The sequence below is a fragment of the Brachyistius frenatus genome, unplaced genomic scaffold (assembly GCF_029030835.1).
Source record: "Brachyistius frenatus isolate BFR_SWC_R1_liver_20210118 unplaced genomic scaffold, ASM2903083v1 Contig_6, whole genome shotgun sequence".
Taxonomy (NCBI): domain Eukaryota; kingdom Metazoa; phylum Chordata; class Actinopteri; family Embiotocidae; genus Brachyistius; species Brachyistius frenatus.
The window spans coordinates 9,511,794-9,532,481 of NW_027210605.1; the positions used below are offsets into that span (position 1 = coordinate 9,511,794).

The 20,688-nt window shown below is 40.2% G+C and overlaps 1 protein-coding gene across 1 annotated transcript; it reads left to right on the forward strand.

Annotated features, from left to right (window-relative positions):
* Positions 1-640: 640 nt before the first annotated feature.
* Positions 641-3,192, forward strand: LOC138615447 (chymotrypsin-like elastase family member 2A). The gene is made up of 8 exons (XM_069689114.1): positions 641-686; positions 807-895; positions 985-1,082; positions 1,601-1,723; positions 1,840-1,976; positions 2,472-2,617; positions 2,773-2,925; positions 3,102-3,192. Exons 1-8 carry the CDS (start codon positions 650-652, stop codon positions 3,117-3,119), a joined length of 801 nt encoding a protein of 266 aa, XP_069545215.1. The 5' UTR covers positions 641-649; the 3' UTR covers positions 3,120-3,192.
* Positions 3,193-20,688: the final 17,496 nt, after the last annotated feature.

The window sequence follows — 20,688 nt, forward strand, 5'->3', positions numbered from 1 at the left end:
CTGTTGTATCAGAAGTCATAAAACCCCATTGGTTTACTTAATAATTTAATCATATCAATTCACAGCCTTGCAAAAATATGAATAACACAAACATTAGTGAAGTTCTATCTCCTATAATGATCATAATAACAAAACAAACAAAAAAAAATCCGTTTTATAATTTTCCACCCAAATATTTCATGTGTAGGCTATAAAGAGCAGTAGAATACATTAGAATGAAGAAAAAAAATCCCTTTGCTCTATTCAATCTAATTTGTTCTCAGCAATTTCTAAACTTTAACAAAGTGCCCACTTTATTACATAACAAACTAGAAATTTGTAAAGTGAACATCCTTATTTTCGTTCATACAAAGAAATACAAATGGACTGATCATTTTTAAATGAATAGACCATCATCTGTAGTCAGAAGACCTGAACAACTCAGGAAGCATCTGTGTGGTTCACACTGAGGTGGAGGTGGTGGAGATAAGGTGTATTTGGGGATATCTGGGGTTACTTATCTCCAAGGTTGATTTATTTTTCCCATCAGCTTTTCTTGGCTGTGCTGAGGTCAATGTTAGGCAACACATCTGAGGTCTGTAAATAAGTGTGGTAATACACTATATAAGGAGGAGCAAGTCCCTCTAACCCTCTGCTGAAGACAGACACAATGAAGTTCGTGATCTTAGCTTTGTTTGTTGCTGGTGGTAAGACAATTATTTTTCTCTGACTAGAAAATAATGTGTTGCTGAACCTAACAATCTTATATAGTGACTGATGTTAAGAAACCATTGTATATCACCATATTTTCTATCATTTCCCTTCAGCTTACGGGTGTGGCCTGCCCACCTTCCCCCCCGTCCTCACCAGGGTGGTCGGTGGAGATGATGTCCGTCAGAAAAGCTGGCCCTGGCAGGTATAGACCTTTCAAACTTCTCTTTAAAATTCTGTGCTTTCCTCAAATCATAAAACATTCATGTGCTGTCATTATTTCGCTCTCTGCAGGTGTCTCTGCAGTACAAGAGTGGCAGCAACTTCTACCACACCTGCGGTGGCACTCTGATCTCCAACCAATGGGTCCTTACTGCTGCTCACTGCATCGGGTGTGTTTAAAATATTAAAGTCCTGTAAAATTTACAGTGCATTCAAGACAGAGAAGACGGTGACAGACCAACCATATGGTAGAGGGGGTACTTGATGGGATACAGAGGAAGTACACAGAAGTACTTCAGTAATCTGATGAGTAAAATACATAGAAATGGAAAAACTATGCAATTAAGTCTTTAAACTTAAATAGGATTTAGTAAACTGTTACTGTCGCTGTATACTTACTTTTAATTAAATTAAGAAAAAGCTATTTCATTGACATCAGAATAGTAACTGGTAATCCAACATCTGTTATCACCATGCAGAAAATACAGATCTAGAGATTTTCAGAGTAAATGAACACTTTATGGTCTCAGCAGTTGTCCTGTACTAATGTACCGGTAGTAGAGGTAAGTGTTCTGGTACTTATTACATTTGTGTTCTAATAAAGTAAGTGACTGAAAGAGTAATGTTATAACATGTTATGAGATCAACACAACTGATGCTTGTTTCTGTGTTTTTTGTGGCTAAGCAGCAGTCGCACCTACAGAGTCTACCTGGGCAAACACAACCTGAAGGAGAACAACGAGGCTGGATCCATCGCCCTCAGCCCCGGTAAGATCATCGTCCATGAGAGCTGGGACTCTTACAGAATCCGGTGAGCCATAATGTGGAGCCCACAATATTAAGGGGACTGAATATTTTGCCATATCCTTGTTATTAATGCTCAGTAGTGATCTGCTTCTAAATGTGCCATTTGTATTCACTTTCCAGTAACGACATTGCTCTGATCAAGCTGTCAACCCCCGTCACGTTGTCCAACAGCATCATGGCTGCCTGTCTTCCCAACTCTGGTGACACCCTGCCTCACAGTGCTCCTTGCTACGTGACCGGCTGGGGACGTCTCTGGAGTGAGTTCTGTTCACTAAATCAAAGGAGTTTCAGTGAATGGGAGCCTGTACAGTCTGCCAACCCAGCCCTCTTCACCTTAGTGTTTAATCAATTTTCCCATGGAATTTGTGTTAACACAACACTTGGGGTGAGATGAGAGGATTGAGTTGCACAGGTTCATCCTCAAACTAAATGTCACTGTACACTGCTTTGAACAGGGCTCAAGTAGTTGAATCTGGTTTTAGGATCACTCATAGTCATGTCTTGGTTTTTGTCTTTGCCTCATAATTCTGATCTTAACCTCACTAATTTCCCAATAATTTCCAAAATCCACATTTTACATAAACATACATAAACATAAAGATATTACGATTCTTGCATAACTTTTTGCTTTTTAAGAAATTGTGTCTATATTGAAACTGAGCCAAGTGGACCTAGTTTTGGAACTGACCTGATCGTGAACATGATGGTCTTGACTTCAGCTCTGAATTTGAATGCCTTGTTTTCTTCTAAAGCTGGAGGTCCCATTGCTGACATCCTGCAGCAGGCCCTCCTCCCTGTGGTCGGCCACTCCACCTGCACCAGGTCTGACTGGTGGGGCAGTCTGGTCACCAGCAGCATGGTCTGTGCTGGAGGAGACGGAGTGCTGGCTAGCTGCAATGTGAGTCAGATAAACTTTAACAATCGTATACCATGTTTAAATCTAGTTCCTAAAAAAAAAAAAAAAAAACACAGCTTTACACTTAAGTATACCTCTATTTCTACATTCTGTGCAATTTTCTGCCTAATGTCACGATTGTCTCTGTTGTCCTTCAGGGAGACTCTGGCGGTCCCCTGAACTGTCAGAACCCTGATGGCTCCTGGGACGTCCACGGAGTGGTGAGCTTTGGCTCAAGCATGGGCTGCAACTACCCCAGGAAGCCCTCTGTCTTCACCAAGGTCAGCAGCTACATCTCCTGGATCAACAAGGTAAGTAGAAAACATACTGCAGTGTTCCTATTTTTATTTGAATTTGTACTTTAACTACTTATCTTAGAAATTTAAAGTGGAAATATTATTGAAAGAATGTTTCAGTGCCTTTTACTGGAGCAACTGAAAACTTTTTCTTAATGCCTTTCTTTCTTACTTTCTTTCTTTCTCTCCAGGTGATGGCCTCTAACTAAGATGTGGATTGGTTAGAATTATAGATATTTGGTTGTTGCACTTGACCGTCAAATAAAGAATTGTAGTAGCTAATACAGTGTCTTCTGTGTTTTCTTAATTAGACATCAGAATGGTACTGATGTGTTGGTGAGACATATGTCACATAACAATATTTGCTTAAGCCTAAAGTAAACATTTTTAGTCATTTACACAGTGTTTTTTCCAGTTTTTTTTTGTTTGTAAACAAATTGAATTGTATTTGTTATGCTTATAAATAAAAAAAAAAAAAAAAAAAATACACTTCAAATTCATCACTTTTCAGAATCAGTGCCCAGTACTACAGTGCAGCTGAATACAGAAGAACTAACTATCTGCATAGGAATATTGTTTTTACCTGAGAATCATTGCATATAAAATTTAGGTGTGTTGAAATTTGCATCTCCACTGTGTTGGGAGAAATATGATCCAAAAACAGTGATTACAATTTTTGCTCAAAGACGAATTTGTCCTCATCTTTGTTATGAAATCCCGTTTGTGAGCGGCACAGTGGTGCAGTGGTTAAGCATTGTCACCTCACAGCAAAAAGGTTCAGGGTTCAAATCCGGTCCTGGGCCTTTCTGTGCGGAGTTTGCATGTTCTCCCTGTGCTTGCGTGGGTTCTCTCCGGGTGCTCTGGCTTCCTCCCATCATCCAAAAACATGCACCTCAGGTTAATTGGTGGTTCTAGAAATCGCCCTTAGGTGTGAATGGTCTTTGTTTCCGTCAGTCTCTCTGTGGCCCTGGGAGGGAGGCTGTAGCTCAGTCGGTAGACTGGGTTGCACACTAATCGGAAGGTTGGTGGCTCAGTCCCCAGCTCCTCCTGCCCACATGCCTAAGTGTCCCTGAGCAAGACACTGAACCCTTAAAAAAAAAAAAAAAAAATTGCTCCCGATGGTGTACCATCAGTAAGTCGCTTTGGATGAAAGCATCAGCTCAATGTAATGTAATGTAATGGAGCGAAACGACTTGCAGTTTAAATTGTGTCCACTAGGGTTAAATTACTGCACAGTCTGACGCTGTTCCAGGGACAGAGCCAATCAAAAAAGTCGCGAGGAAGAAATGGTCGCCATCTTGGTTCATAGGGAATGCGTTTTCGTTAGTCGGGTTTCTGTTACGCACTTGTCTGCAGGCGACATCTCCAAACTATCACCGATAAGTTAAACGATAAGTAAGTCCTTTTTATCCATTTTAGTCCTTTAAGCATTATCACCAATTTGAAAAGCAAGTGAGGAGAAGTTTAATATGAAGGTTGGAGGAAAGCAAGACGCACGGTTTGAATTGTGTTTAGGCGCGAGAAAGGAAAAAGGAGGCGTGTTTTCACCTGAGATTGGGTAAACTAAACAACGAAAAACATCAACAATGATAACGGAAACAAACAAACAAACAAACATACATGTAATATAAACATGCAGTGCTTCTGTTCGGTGGATGTCTTGTCTGTTTTCACCGTGCACACGCGGAGATGGCGACGTTTGCCAGCGCCTGACCACGAACAGCCAACATACAGCTGGAATGACTTCAAACAGGATGTCACCAACTATTTGTTGACAGCTTCCATATCATAAAGAACATACACATCAGAGGTATCTGAATATCGTAATCTCACACTATCATATTGTGGTGGCGGGGTGTGGTTAGCTCAGCCAGGTAGAGAGTGGGAGGAGTGGTTCATCTACACGAGGCCCCTCAATGAAGATGTTTGATGTTTTCTGCAGCCGCTCCTTTGTGTTCTGCGAGTTTCTTTTACCTCCATATTTATATGAGGTGTTGTGATGTCCAGTTGATTCCCCCTTAGTTGTTAGTCGATCATTAGTTCAGCTGGGCTCGTCTTACCTGCAGTGCTGTGATTGATCAGTAGATGGTGACATAACTCCACAGCTATTTTTTCCCCCCAAACCAGTTCAACAGACTGTTCAGTGCCGTTTCTCTTTATCGGAGGTCCCCCCCCCCCCCCCCACCCCCCTCCACCTCTGTGTGTGTGTGTGTGCCTGTTCCCATTTTTGGGTTGTCTTTATGTGTCGTTGTTTTGTTAGAGTGACTCAAGCACGGCCGCATTGTTTGACTGGATTGTTAGTGGGAGTCCACAACAACTGAAAATGAACAACCCTGACAGGACCAATTGTGTTTCTCTGCAGTTCTGTTGTATTTTCCCGGGATATGAACAACTCTCAACTCTATGGCTGCACCCTCAACATCCAACGTTGGATTCAGGCTCATGAGTTTGAATGTGGTGAATATGGCCCTGAAGTCTTTGTGGTCTGTAACTTATTCAAAGTGTCGTCTCTCACAGACCCAAACCCATGGAAGTGCACTGATACATGTTGTACAGTCTGTCAGGCTCCTGCTGACATTGCAGGTTAGAGGCATTTCTCCTGTTGTTCTTGCACTATAATTCTACCTGTGCTCACAAGTCCTGCCTCTTACATGCCAGTGTGGGGCTTCTTTGTCAGAGTATGTTACGAATCCAGTCTGAGCCAATTTATTTTTGAAGCTGCAGAAATCTTTTCACGGCTCGGAAGCAAATTTAACTGAAACTGGATCATGAGACTACAGCCCTAGTCTGATGAGGCACACGCATAACTCTGAGACATTTTTGGGCTCTTGAACTTCACAATTGCTCTCACTCTTTCAGCTGTGGGACTGATGCCGGTGTTCATGAACACAAGCGTGTCCATATTTGTTGTTCAGTGACAGCCCACTAGTCTTTTCAACACAGCTTTTTTTTTTTTTTTATTCTTCCAAAAATGGGTTTGATGCTCTAAATAACACGGTCTAATCCAACTTTCTGAATGTGGCTGATCCATACATGCCATGGATGTCACGGGAATCCCTGGTTTAATGGCTTTGTTTTCTCTCATGGGTTTGGGTCTCTAAAAATTGGATTCACAAATTACTATATTGTCCATGTCCAGTAGCTGGTTTATTTCCTTCTCAACTGCCCTCCTGGCAGGTCTTTGGGGTCGTGCCACAGTTTACACACTCATCTCCATGCAAACTTATATGCTTCATGTGTAATTTGCTTAACCCTCTAAAATGTTTTGTATATTGTTTCCTAATGTCTGACTTGCTGTCAATTACAGTGACCGTATTAACACCCACCTTCTGCACCACCTGTTCCAATAGCTTTATCATTATCAAGCTTTGGCTAAATTAACCCCCTTATGTCTACAAACTCAGCCAGTGGGTCCCTTTTACTTACCTTTAACTGACACTTGAATTTGCCTTTAACAGGTGGAGGCACTTCAGACGAAAAGTGATATAAGGACTTTTATCGAGGTTCAGATGAGGTGCATTTCATGATCTTTTTGTCCTTGTTTATTATATTGTTGGGTGCACCAGGATCTGTTAGCAATAAAAACAAAGATAGCCACTTCTTATCTTCACTAAAATGAAAGATACAGCAATATCTGGTGGTTTAAAAACGTTACATTAGCTCCTCTACACCTAACTGATTTGAATTGTTTTATTGTCTCGTGTGTGCAGAAACCATGTGGGTTTTTAAATCAAACACTTCAGATGATGTTATATGCAATTATTCAAAAATAATTAGGATAATAATCAATAAATTCTTTGTCCAAAACACATATGATATTTTTGCTGACACAACATTTTAAATGATCTCACTGGTGTAGATTAGGCCCAGTGTGGACTGACCACAATGTGATGTGATTGGAAAATACATTGACTTTAATTTATTAGATTATTATTGAATTTTGGTTGAAATGTTTTCTTTTTAAACAAAAATTTCCATCTTTTTTTTTCTAACATGCTAAATGATGTCCAGCTATGTGCACAATGTTTTTTTTAATTTTTATTTGAAGCAGTACTACAGTACTATGTCCAAACATCAAGTTAAAGAAATTAGAAATATAATTTGATGAGCAGACGTTTGCAAGCCAACATTAGAAGTAGATTTCCTTTTTGTCAGTTCTTCGCAACACATCTGATTATAACTTTGGTTCATTTACTTGTGTATTTCAGATCCTGCGTGCTTCTGCTGCAGCATTCAGCCAAGATGGGGTGTGAACTACCAAAACATCTTTTATTTTGTAAGTAGAATAATATTAGAATCTCTGAAAACACTGTACTGAAATCCATATCTATGTATGAGGAGCAAAGGAGACACGAACTCTGAGATTCTGTGGTATAAAATCCCAGGTTTTTTCTTTAGGAATTCTTTTCTAAACACAAAATATGTTGTTGACTCAACATTTCTATTAATTGATCGCACCAATGACCTTTTAGTTACTCCCGGAGTTAATCTTCATCTTTGTATGGATTGCACCCTTGATCTGAGAGGTCAAAATTCATTTCAGTTTACAAAGAGGTTGTGCTCGATAGTTGCCAAGGACAGGCCATTTTGAACAAGTATTTGGTACAAGTGTTTTTCGATAGGACATTATTATCACAGGGTAACATTAACTGCTACATGCTACAACTGATTTTTTTTTTTTTATAAGAACAGATATGTAACTGTAAAACCCAATTTGTAACCCATTCAATGCTGCTTATGCAATTTTCAGAAAGTGCAACACCACACCTGAGCTGGCCCTTTAAACAGTTTCTTGTTCTGCAAAATAGCACAAGTGAATACTAGAGACTAAAAAGTCAAGGAGAACAAGGCTTTTTTAAAATGAAAGACAGGGATGGGTAAAATGGTACTACTCTGGACCAAACAAGATTATTTTTCTATACTTACTTACTACAAAATTTACCAGAAACCATAATTATTCCAACTTACCAATACTATTTTTCTATGTTACAGGTTCTTCACTCAAAACCCCAATTACTGTGTTGACTTCTACCAGGAGAGCTCACATTTGTAACTGTGATGTTACACAGTAATTATTAACAGAGAAGCACTGTTTCCCTATTTTGCTCCAAGGGCTCATTTGCATGTTAATTATCATCAGCCACACAGGAAAACAAGTCATCACGGTTAAATAAGTAACCTTATCTTTCACAGCTGCTCCACCAACATTCCTCTGACGTTATCAAATATCAGATCTCAAGCTCTCACTGTGGCTGTTCATATTTGACTCACAACTTATGATTTAATATGATAGAGATTTTAATTTATCAAATGACTATGCTTTTTGGCTAGATCAGCAATTTAAGAAATATGTCAGTTGCATTACTAATACATTTGCCAGGAGGGCATTGATAAGAAGAATACATTATTATTATTTTGCAGTGAACACTGGCAGAAAGATGGATAATATCAGATTGATTTCAAATGGTCTGCTATGAGTTTTTGGCTACAATAATGTAGGACTGGAAATAGAACTTTGGTTTGTGAGGATTTTAAAGCGGGTAAGCAGCTATCAAAGTGCTCAGAGCCGTGAGGAGGTCATATGAAACTATGAAATCAAAAGCACTCGGGTCAAACAGACAAACTACACTGAGAAAGTTAAGCAATGGTCACAAGATGTAATAATAATGGACTTGAACAATACAATGTACAGGGAATTGATGACTTATTGTGTGATTTGACACTATAAAGAAAATTGAATTGACAAGCAACAATCAATCTAATAGGAGTCTTATTTGTATTTTAAGTGAAAATATTTCCTCGTTTGTTTCATCTTTTTACACAATGAATGTTGTGAAAGTTGATTTACGTTTTGAGAATTAAGCTTTAGGTAGATACTTGTTGATGAAATAAACAAATAGGCATTTTATTCATGATAAAAGTGTGATAGATTATATGAGCTACAAATTAAAAGTCATCATTTTGTTTTATGTCTCAAGGTTTCATCACCAAGTGGAATTTCATGATGCAACACTTCTCTCTGCTCAGCGGATGTCAGCGGAGGTTTAACAGACAGGTAATACTGTTCTTCTTGTTTATATCTAACATGTGATACGTTGTACACATGATGTTTCCTGTTAAATGTTACTATCCATGCAATGATGAAAATCAAAAATGACACCTTGGCACTTGAATGAAGTACTTGTCCTCTGTTGGATTTAGCAGTGTGTTTTCTTTTGCCACAAGATGGCGCCAGATTACTGCTATATGGCTCTTTGTCATTGCAACGTGAGAATAACAGGTACTGAGACGAAGCACAGATCAGACCGCATTGGAGCTCATGATGGATTTATGAACTGCAGTTGCTTCTTTTCAGCTTGTTTCAGGGACAGTCATTTATCCGTGATATTATGAACAACCAAGTTATCGAGGCCTAAATTTGAAATCTCAAAAGTTAATAAATGAGCGACATGACGCTTCCTGCTTTTTCCCGTCACATAGATGCATTCTTATTCACATTGTTGAATACCCAACAAGGCTCAACCAAGATGACAATTCTGACGTTAGTTTCTGGTTTAACCTAATCAAACCCAGAGTCGCCATCATATTCAATATATTTTAGTTGATTAATAACGTACAAATAAGTCTTTTTGTGTTTATTTTATGACATTAAAACAGTACAAGCCTGATCATAGTTTACTGATACACATAAACCTTATGAATAAGAAGAGCCATTTATTAGCATTGAACATATAAATTAAACATTATATTTCTGTTTACCTTACAGGCTTTGGAAACAAAAATTGCACAGGGCTGATATGACGTAAAAAACGGCAAACTCATATTCCCGAAATATACAAAGAAACTGTTCTCTGACATGTACCAATAATCAAAATAAATAGTGTAGTATGGTGGTTCTAATTCTCCCCTCATGTACAGTGGTGTGAAAAAGTATTTTCCCCTTCCTGATTTCTTATTTTTTTGCATGTTTGTCACACTTAAATGTTTCAGATCATCAAACAAATTTAAATATTAGTCAAAGATAACACAAGTAAACACAAAATGCAGTTTTTATATTAAAGGAGAAAAAAAATCCAAACCACATGGCCCTGTGTGAAAAAGTGTTTGCCCCCTAAACCTAATAACTGGTTGGGCCACCCTTAGCAGCAACAACTGCAATCAAGCGTTTGCGATAACTTGCAATGAGTCTTTTACAGCTGTGGAGGAATTTTGGCCAACTCATCTTTACAGAGTTGTTGTAATTCAGCCACATTGGAGGATTTTCCAGCACCAACCGCCTTCTTAAGGTCATGCCACAGCATCTCAATAGGATTCAGGTCAGGACTTTGACTAGGCCACTCCAAAGTCTTCATTTTGTTTTTCTTCAGCCATTCAGAGGTGGACTTGTTGGTGTGTTTTGGATCATCGTCCCGCTGCAGAACCCAAGTTGGCTTCAGCTTGAGGTCACGAACAGATGGCCGGACATTCTCCTTCAGGATTTTTTGGGAGACAGTAGAATTCATGGTTCCATTTATCACAGCAAGTCTTCCAGGTCCTGAAGCAGTAAAACAGCCCCAGACCATCACATTACCACCACCATATTTTACTGTTGGTATGATGTTCTTTTTCTGAAATGCGGTGTTACTTTTACGCCAGATGTAACGGGACACACACCTTCCAAAAAGTTCAGCTTTTGTCTTGTCAGTCCACAGAGTATTTTCCCAAAAGTCTTGGGGATCATTAAGATGTTTTCTGGCAAAAATGAGACGAGCCTTAATGTTCTTTTTGCTCAGCGGTGGTTTTGGTCTTGGAACTCTGCCATGCAGCCATTTCTGCCCAGTCTCTTTCTTATGGTGGAGTCGTGAACACTGACCTTAACTGAGGCAAGTGAGGCCTTCAGTTCTTTGGATGTTGTTGTGGGGTCTTTTGTGACCTCTCGGATGAGTCGTCGCTGCGCTCTTGGGGTAATTTTGGTCGGCCGGCCACTCCTGGGAAGGTTCACCACTGTTCCATGTTTTCTCCATTTGTGGATAATGGCTCTCACTGTGGTTCACTGTAGTCCCAAAGCTTTAGAAATGGTTTTATAACCTTTTCCAGACTGATAGTTCTCAATTACTTTCTTTCTCATTTGTTCCTGAATTTCTTTGGATCTCAGCATGATGTCTATCTTTTGAGGATCTTTTGGTCGACTTCACTTTGTCAGGCAGGTCCTATTTAAGTGATTCCTTGATTGAGAACAGGTGTGTCAGTAATCAGGCCTGGGTGTGGCGAGAGAAATTGAACTCAGGTGTGATAAACCACAGTTAAGTTATGTTTTAACAGGAGGGGGCAAACACTTTTTCACACCACTGTACCATTAAACCATACGAGAAGAAAACGGGAGATGAGCGAGAGTTTTAAAGATGACGTCATTAAAAGATCTCCGGTCAAACCTCAAACGGTGGAAAACGACGTGGGCATATTGATGGAAATGTGACATTTCTGTTAGTTTCATTCATCTGTTTTTATATTGATGACTGGACATTTTTTTAAACATTATGCAAAATGATTGTACTCGGCTTAAATAATGGTGATCAGTTGATTATGTAACATTCGTGACGGGCGTCGTCAGACGCCGTCAGCGTGTACATGTCAAAATGGATATGTCAGAAAAGATCCAAAATCTGCAACACTGAAAAGATTTTCTTTCAAGTGAAACGGCCGGTGTTGCAGCAGCGGCCGTCTGATCCTCGGACACCAGCATGTGAGGTTTTCAGTCCCGTGCACTGAACTGAACAAACAGTAATATTAAGCAAATGTAACCTTCAGCCTCCTTTGTGCTGCGGTGAGATGTTTTTGGCACTCTGTTGAATTCTTGGATGTCTCATTCAGACTCTGCTTTGACTCTCGTCCATCTGTTACCATCTCCAGGGTTAGAAGGCTGCTGAATACTACACATGTTGTTGGCCTTCGGGGTGCGAGCAAAATATTTTGTGTGTGAGGTTGATGCCGTGATGAACTGTGAGGGTAGACATTTGGCCTGAGCACGGACCGTTCCAGTTCAAGCACAGTTGAACTAACTGTGTATGCAACGAGTCTGATGCAGTCATTTCATCTCGCACAGGCTGCACTCTTTGCAGCTACATATTGAAATTAATCTTTCAGTTCCTGGAGTAGAAACAGTTTCTAAATAAAGTGACAGCTGAAATCTCGGTTCAGCGGAACGACTAATGTAAAAAAACAACAAAGAAATACAGTGTTATTTATTAAGTGTTGCCCTGTGCCACCCTGATATTAGTCAGGGCTTGCTGGCGAGGGCATGATTGTTGCTGGGAAATAGAGTTTAAACATAGCCCAGGGTAGAAGCTGTTAAGTGGTCCCTCAGCACCGACTCTGACAATGCATATGACCAGTGTTTAGCACCACTTTGGTTCTGAAGAGCACCATTTAGGTGTGCCAAGTGACAACCGCAGTGACTTCATGCCAGACATCCTCCAACTCGCCCGTAGCCTTTCACGCTGCACTCCTGGGTGTGCTAATCACCTCCTTCAAATAGGGCCATGAGATCACATTCACATTTTCTTGTTGTAAAAGACCACTGTGAATGAAAAGAGCTGCAGGTGTGATGTCGTGTGAGTGATATTAAATGTACTCACTTGTCACCCCTTTGACTAGATTATAGGGTAATGAGATCTCGTTTTTACAATTCATTGATTTATAGTTACTTGTGTTCATACACACACACACACACACACACACACACACACACACACACACACACACACACACACACACACACACACACACACACACACACACACACACACGCAAACACACACACGTGTAATTCCATTTATTTTATTATTTTTATCAAAAATACTACCCAGTATGTCTGACCTTTATTGGTCTTAGCACTGTGCACGTTGGATGGTGGCATACCTGTTTTTGCTTTATTTAAGTGAGCCATCTTAAGCCTGGAATATTGTAGTGTCATGTTCTGTTTTAGTAAGCACCGACTTTGACGTGGGTAGCAGATCAATATGTTCATTTTAACTTGTTGTTGTGCTTTTGAAGAAAGGGTACAATATGCCAATGCAGGTTTAATGCGCAACTGACTGGGGGGTGGGGGTAGCACCCTTATCGAAATTGAACTGATGTCATCATCACCCGTATGTATGTATGTATGTATGTATGTATGTGTGTGTGTGTGTGTGTGTGTGCAATGAGGCGGGCTCTTCCCGTGTGGGCATCAGGGGACAAAGTAGTCTTTATGCAGTGTGCCGAGCTCCAAGGCAGAAACATTGTTGAGCAGTAAAACATTCTGTAACTAAAACCACATGTTCCTGAGTGTACGACAGACAAACACAGGCAGCCTCTGCAGCTCCACATCAGGAGTTGGTGCCCTATCATCAGGGGCTCAGGGGCTCCATTTTGACTCCCATGCAACACTCTCGTTCAACGTTGTGCGTTTTATATGTATCAGGAAACTGAAATCAAGAACAGATTGTCCCTTATAAAAATGACGCAACAGATGGGTTTGTGAGGAAAGAGAACAAAGGGACACGTTTGGTTTGACACATTTTAAGTTCAACCGAACATGTCATTTGCTGCTTTTTTTAAATATATATTAAAGAAGTATTCTTTTATTCAACAGATGTTAAAAGAAATCTGCACCTTACTAAGTTTGATCATTACCAGTATAACATTGCACATGTAGCTGTTGAAATGTGTCTCCTTGCCAACAGCCCATGGCTCACAGACACTTAGAGAACATGTCAAACATGAAATGCCAATCAACCATGGAACAGAATCAAGAACACCACTATTGAGCTACTTAGGAGACAATATCTTTTCAAAAGATAAAAAGTTTTCTCAGTTTGTGGGCAAAAAAAACAGGGCTGTATCTGGACAAGCTCAAGTCAGCAGGTAGTTTTAGGTGCATTACTGCCGCCATCTGGCAGAATAAACATATTACAACCAGACGCTGGTGGAAAAAACGAGGGAAGTTAAGGCAAGACAATTGGCGCATAAACTATTCCCATTTTTATTTTTTCAATGACCAAAAATCATGACCTATTCCTTATCTTGATATACTTTAAACTACAGCTGGCTCCCTAGGAGGTCAACCCTAATTAAAGGGACAGTGTACCACATTAGCCATGCATGAAGTCAAGCCATGCATGAAGTCAAGCCGGTAACAGTATTTAGATCAGTCAGCCCCCAAGGTTAAGGCTGAACCCTTGACCCAGACCCAGTGCCCCAATTTTCTTCTTCCTTTTGATGCTCGCTCAAACTTGACTTACCTTCGCTGAATGTATTCCCATTTTTACCAGACCAAATAGAAGGCAATGTCTCATTTCGTCTTTCTCCATCTGTGTTTCCCCTCATGTCGCTCTCAAACCTTTAATACCTCAGCTCAGATTGTAAAACTACTGTAATTAAAAGAGGTTGCTGCATTCAATTTCTTTGTACGTTTTTTTATTTTTATTTTTTTTGTAGTATTGGTCTGCTTTAAAACAAGCCCTTCACTCGATTACATGTGATATCTCAAGTCAAAATGGCCGTGAACCTTTTCAGTAAGTGGACCAGTGTAATTAATTTGTGATTGTTAATGTGTCTTTAACTGCTTCAGCCAAGGCACATAATGGTCTTTTGAAGTGCTGGAGCTGTGTGTCAGGGGCCATGTTTGTGTTATTGCAGATCCTCTGAGAGCCCATTGTTTGAAGACCTCACAGGTTTCCTCTAATCTAATTGGCCACGGATGTCCCGGCTCAGGACCTTTCTCCATGCTCTGGGGATTGACAGAGCTGTTCAGGACTTGAAAAGTCACTTGTCCAAATACAGCCTTGTTTAATTACTGGAGGGGGATGCATGCATATCATCGCACACAATCCCCCAAGCCCAATAAATGCCCAGTCTAACTCTTTTCAGAATAGATATTCAACTCCACCTCCAAAGAATCTTTATCCAAATAGGAACTGGATTTGCGTCTCCTCTCCTTCTTATCCCAAAGCCCTTAAGCACCCTCCACTTCTTCTCTGTTCACCTTCACTTTGCCAGTGTCATACCTCCCAGTGGTTCTCCATCCAGTGTAAACACATGGAGATTCTCCTGTGCTATTACATACACTGCACTGACCCCCTCCACCCCCCTGACTTCCCCCCCACCCCTCACCCTCCCCACACCCTCTTATCCCCAGCCAATCCCTGACCACCTCAGCCTCCACCTCTATATTCCGAATTGCCAATCCCAATCTAATTTATGGAATATTTTGGAGGTAACTGTATACGGCGGCAGGGGAGATAACATCTCCAGGCCCCTGTGAAGGACAGGAACTCAGCAGTGTGTGCTTAATAACATAAACTGCTGAAAAAGGGCCCGGGCCGGTGCATTGGCAGAGGAGCAGGGCAGTGAGACGGATAGAGAGAGAGCACAGAGAGGGGACCCAGTGTTCTGGGGAGGAGTGGGGGTAATTGAGACCATGTGAGCCTCCCCCAGTAGAGGGATTAGAGAAGAAACGGAACTCTCTTAGCCCCGAGATCGCTTTCAATTAGATGCGCCCAGAGCAAAGGTACTGGGTAGACAGGGAGGGTGAGAGACCAGCGTGGCCCAAAACGTCTGGGTGAAGGAGGGAGGAAAGGTGAAAGAGAAGTTAGGGTTGTGTTCCCACTTCCACCTCTTCCTGCAAGTCGGTGCCAAAGTCTGGGCCGTTCGGGTCATGTCTGCGTGTCGCAGGACAGAGGATCCATGTCACAAGGGCCGACATAATGACTGCATCACTACCAGCCTGTATCTGGCTGGACTGCGACATGTGGCCAGCTCCATCACCATAAATGTCTGTTACCGAGTAGGTGATAAATATTGGTTGGTTGTATACTGCAACTTCCTGTAATCATTTCAAACTAAAAGCCTTCATTTCACATTAGAAGCTCTCTATTGATTCATATGTTTTCCAGCCACATACTAGTTTTGTCTGTTTTAACTTGCTACCATGAAGTGAAAGTTGACCAAGCTTGCTTTCTGTCTCCAATGATGCTCTGCCTTCAAATGCACATTGTGAGTTTGGTGTTTACCAAAGCAACCACTTTCTTCCTTTTCTGTGGCCACTGAGCAGAGCTACACTTATGGCTTGGTCCCAAAACTGTGATACTTTTATGGCACCAACTGAATTGCATCAATACCATCTAGTATAGAGTATTGGCTGTTGCATTTCGATACCTGGTTATAATGGGTTTTTGTTTTAAACTGCATAACTTTTACTACATTTGCACGAGTAAATCCCAACATCGTATCATTCGCAGCCTTTAGCCAGTCCAAATAGATAAAATCACGAACTTGGGTTGGTGTAAGTCTCACATTAGTCTTTTTTTTTTTTTTACTCTTTAAAAACTAATTTTTGGCCATGTATGGGTCTGATCTGCTTGCGCTGCTCTAACTGGAGGCAGCTGGTAAGCTTATGGTAGCATCTGAGGAATTTATAGATCATCGATAAAATTTAGTGTCTTGTGATAACTTGTGTGATGGACATCTGTTTAATGTAGAAAACAACCTTGTAGAGAAAATAACCAGGGTTACATTCCTCCCACTCTAAACTACACAAAATCTGAACATTAGTACCAAAATGTGTGATTTGATTTTTTTTTTTCCTTTTTGTTTTGCAGATTTTTATACAAAGGGTTATTTTTCAGAAACTGGTATCGAAACCAAGGTGTCAGTACTGATATCAAAAAGTTTTGAAGATGCCCAGCCCTAGATACACCGGATTAACTCTGGGTTAAGTGCCTTGCTCAAGTGTGCAATGACTTTTTTTGTCACCAAAATACTCTTGCCGTAGGATTCAGACAAGTGACAGATCCATTTGTTTCATTGCATACATACAATATGTGTTTGAATGCGTATTCATAGCTTTGAGGAATTTCTGTTATTTTCATTTGTTTTTTTGCAAAACAGAAATGATTACCAAGTAGGTACAGTAACTTAATTAAATTAAATTAGACAAGGAAAGCATGTGGAACTGGCCGGCCGAAGAGTAACAGCTTTCACTGTTTATGTCCTCAGACGGAGTTGCAAAGGGTAGTGTCACAGTGACATCAGCCATAATCATAGATGGCACATTCACATCGGACCAGCTTTTCAATGCCAGTTTTACCACGTCGCTTCGAGTCTGAACACCTACTGCAGAACAGATGTACTGTAACTCGTACAGGGAACTTGAACTTTTCAGTCATGACACTTGTGTATGTGACAACCACTGGGCATGCTGCCCACTGCACATACTGAAGGTTTAACCTCGGTATGTTCTGCAGCCGTAATGTGTCTGCCCGATGACCCGGAGCTGGCCCTCTTAACATCATAGCTGTCACACATCAGCATTGATGTGTTGTGAACGTTACAGACGTACATACCTTGTCTGTATTTTGTTTGCCCAGTTCCCCTACTGACTTGCCTTACTAATAGAAGACATGCCATTTTTAGTAATTAGGTAGTTTCACAATGTATTACCAAACGGAGAAGGTCAAATTAAGAAGGTCATAGATGGAAAATGTAAAAGAAATTAATCATGATAACTAAAACAGAAAAATATATTTCAGGTTGGAACAATTCCGCAGTTCACAACACGTGCTAATTCAAGTGGAAAACAGCAAAGCAAAGTGAAAATGTGAGAATGTGTGGCCACCTGAAGGAAAAAAAGTTTCTCAGTTCAAATTAAGTAATGACTGGTGAGCGACTTGCATAAGTACATCAGCTGTTTAAATGTCCAACGCAAGAGATTTATTTAGACTTTCTTTAGATATTCTTCAAGCACTGCTGAAGTCCTGACTAATAAAATGACATAGTTAATGTTACAAAATGTTAACAAATGCATTTAAATACATACTGTAAGTAAAAATGCATTTTAAATCTGATAATGTGAGTTCTCTAAATTTAGTAGATGAGTCTGAAACCCCAACAGATGTTGTAAATGGAGTCTTACAAGGCATCGCTTCATTCGCTGTCTTGCCAATCCAGAGGCCTTTTTGTATGAAATGGCAGCCCCTCCTGTTTTTTTTTTTTTTTTTTTTTTGCACAACCAATGCAAAAGTCCTGATTGTTTAGAATTTTATGTTTATTTTCACAGTGTCTCAATGTTTTAGCGAAAACCCATCACCGTACATGACTGACAGGCTAAAATCTCTGTTATGCTTTCAGCATCATTTAACTCAGACTGAAGGGTTTACATACATGCAGTTTCATTCCTGCAGTCTGCTCCTGTCTACTTTAAACGCAGACTCCTTTGGGCACTTGTGTATAGTTTTCCAAAGGTCATAAAGTCTTGCTGTGCTTGACGAACTGTTGCTACACTAAGAGGCTCAGATAAATTGCTGCTTTAGAATATTTTAGTGACAGATACATTGCTTTTGCTGTTATACATATATATATAGTAATGTTTCTGTTTAAGCTGTTAAGTGGTGTTTTTTCAAAAATTCCTCTATCAGAATAATTTTATACAAGGATTTTCCAAGGTTTTGGTAAGTCCAAGGTGCTGTTGTTCTGGTGGGAGGAGGGTGAGCAGTCATTTAACTAAAAACTATGCATCATCACATAAATTTGTCCAACTTTCATGGACATATTTATTTAACAAATGTACTGTGTGCTATTAAAATAATCACAAAGCATTGATAAATCAGCCTCATGGTGAGTGAATTTTTAACAGTGATTTTGTCATCCTGCCATTCAAAGTCTTTATCCAGCAGCTAGCTGTAGGGACAGGTGTGGTTAAACACATTTATAATTTAGCTATGACTGAATATTGTTTTTACAGCAGCAACAGTCATGTTTACAATAGCAAAGTTTTATAAGGTCAATAATATTCCACTAATATTCCTGACATCGAAATGCTGAGTGAAGTTTATAAAGACTGAAGAACACCAACATCTGTCTCTCTACCAGTCGGTCCTCCTCCCTCTGCTGCAGGTAGGAGATGGTGGGGTTAATATAAGAGGGGGGCTGCCATGGCAGCCAGCAACTAACTTCATAAGAATTTGGATAATTTGAATATACTTTAAGCTTAACTCTTAACCCTTTGCGCTCTGTTTCTCAGTTTTCAGTAAAATAGGAATTACAGGTCAACTTTAAAGTTCAGTCCACCTTAATGGAGCCTGGTCAGGTTAACGCATTGTCGACAACTTCAGGGCGAGCCTCTTTCGCTTGAATCAGCAGGTAACAAGCAAGGCAAAGGAACTTTGTTCGGGCCTTTAGGGCTTTTCGCATTTATTCACTAAAAAAATAACCTAAACTGTCCACACAATGCACTGCTGCGTCCACACAGCTATACTGCTAACTTTATACTCTGCTCCGATGTCTGATCGGCAGCCTTACCGTCACACACACGGCACACTTTCTCTGTGAAAAAGCACCTGGACGCTGTCTGTAACTGTTATGATGGTGGGAAAAGCCTGTGATAGAGTCTGAGTCCCAAAGCCTGGTCTTATAATGTCACTCTGCTAGTTATATGTGACTTTGACAACAAATGGAAAATTTATTTCAAGTCTTGGTGGACCCTTTCTATGCTGTGTGCATGTTTAGAAAGACACAACACTGAGATAGTAAAATCTACGCCAATATTTAAGCAATATTACCACATTAGCAATTGCAGCGTATATAACTTATAACTCACTTAATTGTTTCGTTGTAAAGCCGGAGTGCTGCTGGCTTCACTAGTTTGGTACAAAGTCCTGACCATTCACAATTTTACAGTTTTATGACAATGGCCACATGTGATTGGCTTATAGTATTTCTACTTAGGGATGCTTTCTTGTTCGTAGACACAAGTGCCTCAAGAGCAGTAGTAGATAAACCTCACAAACAGACTTATTGAATGAAAAATAATTAGAAGAAACAAGAAAACATCCATCTTCCTCCTCCACACACAAACTGTGTCTTTGTCCTGAATATTTATCTGCCAATAGCAATGATGGCAAAACACTGACCGCAAAGAACCAAAGCTTCACGCTATCCAAACATTATGTATGTGGTCTGTTTTTAAACATCATGTGCAGAACATAAATTACACCAAGTTTACATTTCCCCACCTGAGCTAAAAGGACGGGCTGGGGAGCTCTAAGTGTACTGGGTTAAAGGCCAGAGTCATTGTCAGCCCCTATGAAGTAATTATGTGTTTGTGTTTATAGTGTGTTGACTCCCCACTCTGTCTCTCTTCTGCACTCCATCTTTCTGCCTAACCCCCTCTCCCTCCCCTCCTCCTCCTCCTCCTCCTCCCTCCTCCTCCTCCTTCTCCTCCCCCTACCCCTCCTCCTCTCTGCTCTCCCTTTCTTCCTCTCTGTTTTTTTGCGCAAGTCGTCTCCCTCTGGGAAGAGGTGCCTGAGATGTTGGTTCAGCCATACATCTCTGTCAAAATCTCTATGAATAAATTAACCTTTTAAAGATTAGTCCGCCCTAATACCTCAGGGTTTTTTAAACAGAGGAGCGGAGCCCCTCTAGCCCCCACCCATTCTACGTCATGCCTCACCAACTTGGTGTTTATCGTGAAACGAGAACTTTTAAAGGCAAAGACATATTTTTTTTTTCTCTCACTATAAGCAATGATAGGCTGGAATTATCATTAATTGTATACTTATTTTATTATTTTCCTACACACTGTTAATTTGGAATATTTGTGTATATATATATATATATATATTTATATATATATATATATTGTTTAGTTCATGGTGTCCTGTTAGTGCTGTTAATCCAGTGGCCTGAGAAATTGAAGTTTCTTTCTTTGGATTCTGATGTTTAAACTAAAATCTAAATGTTGCATATCATACAAAATGTTTA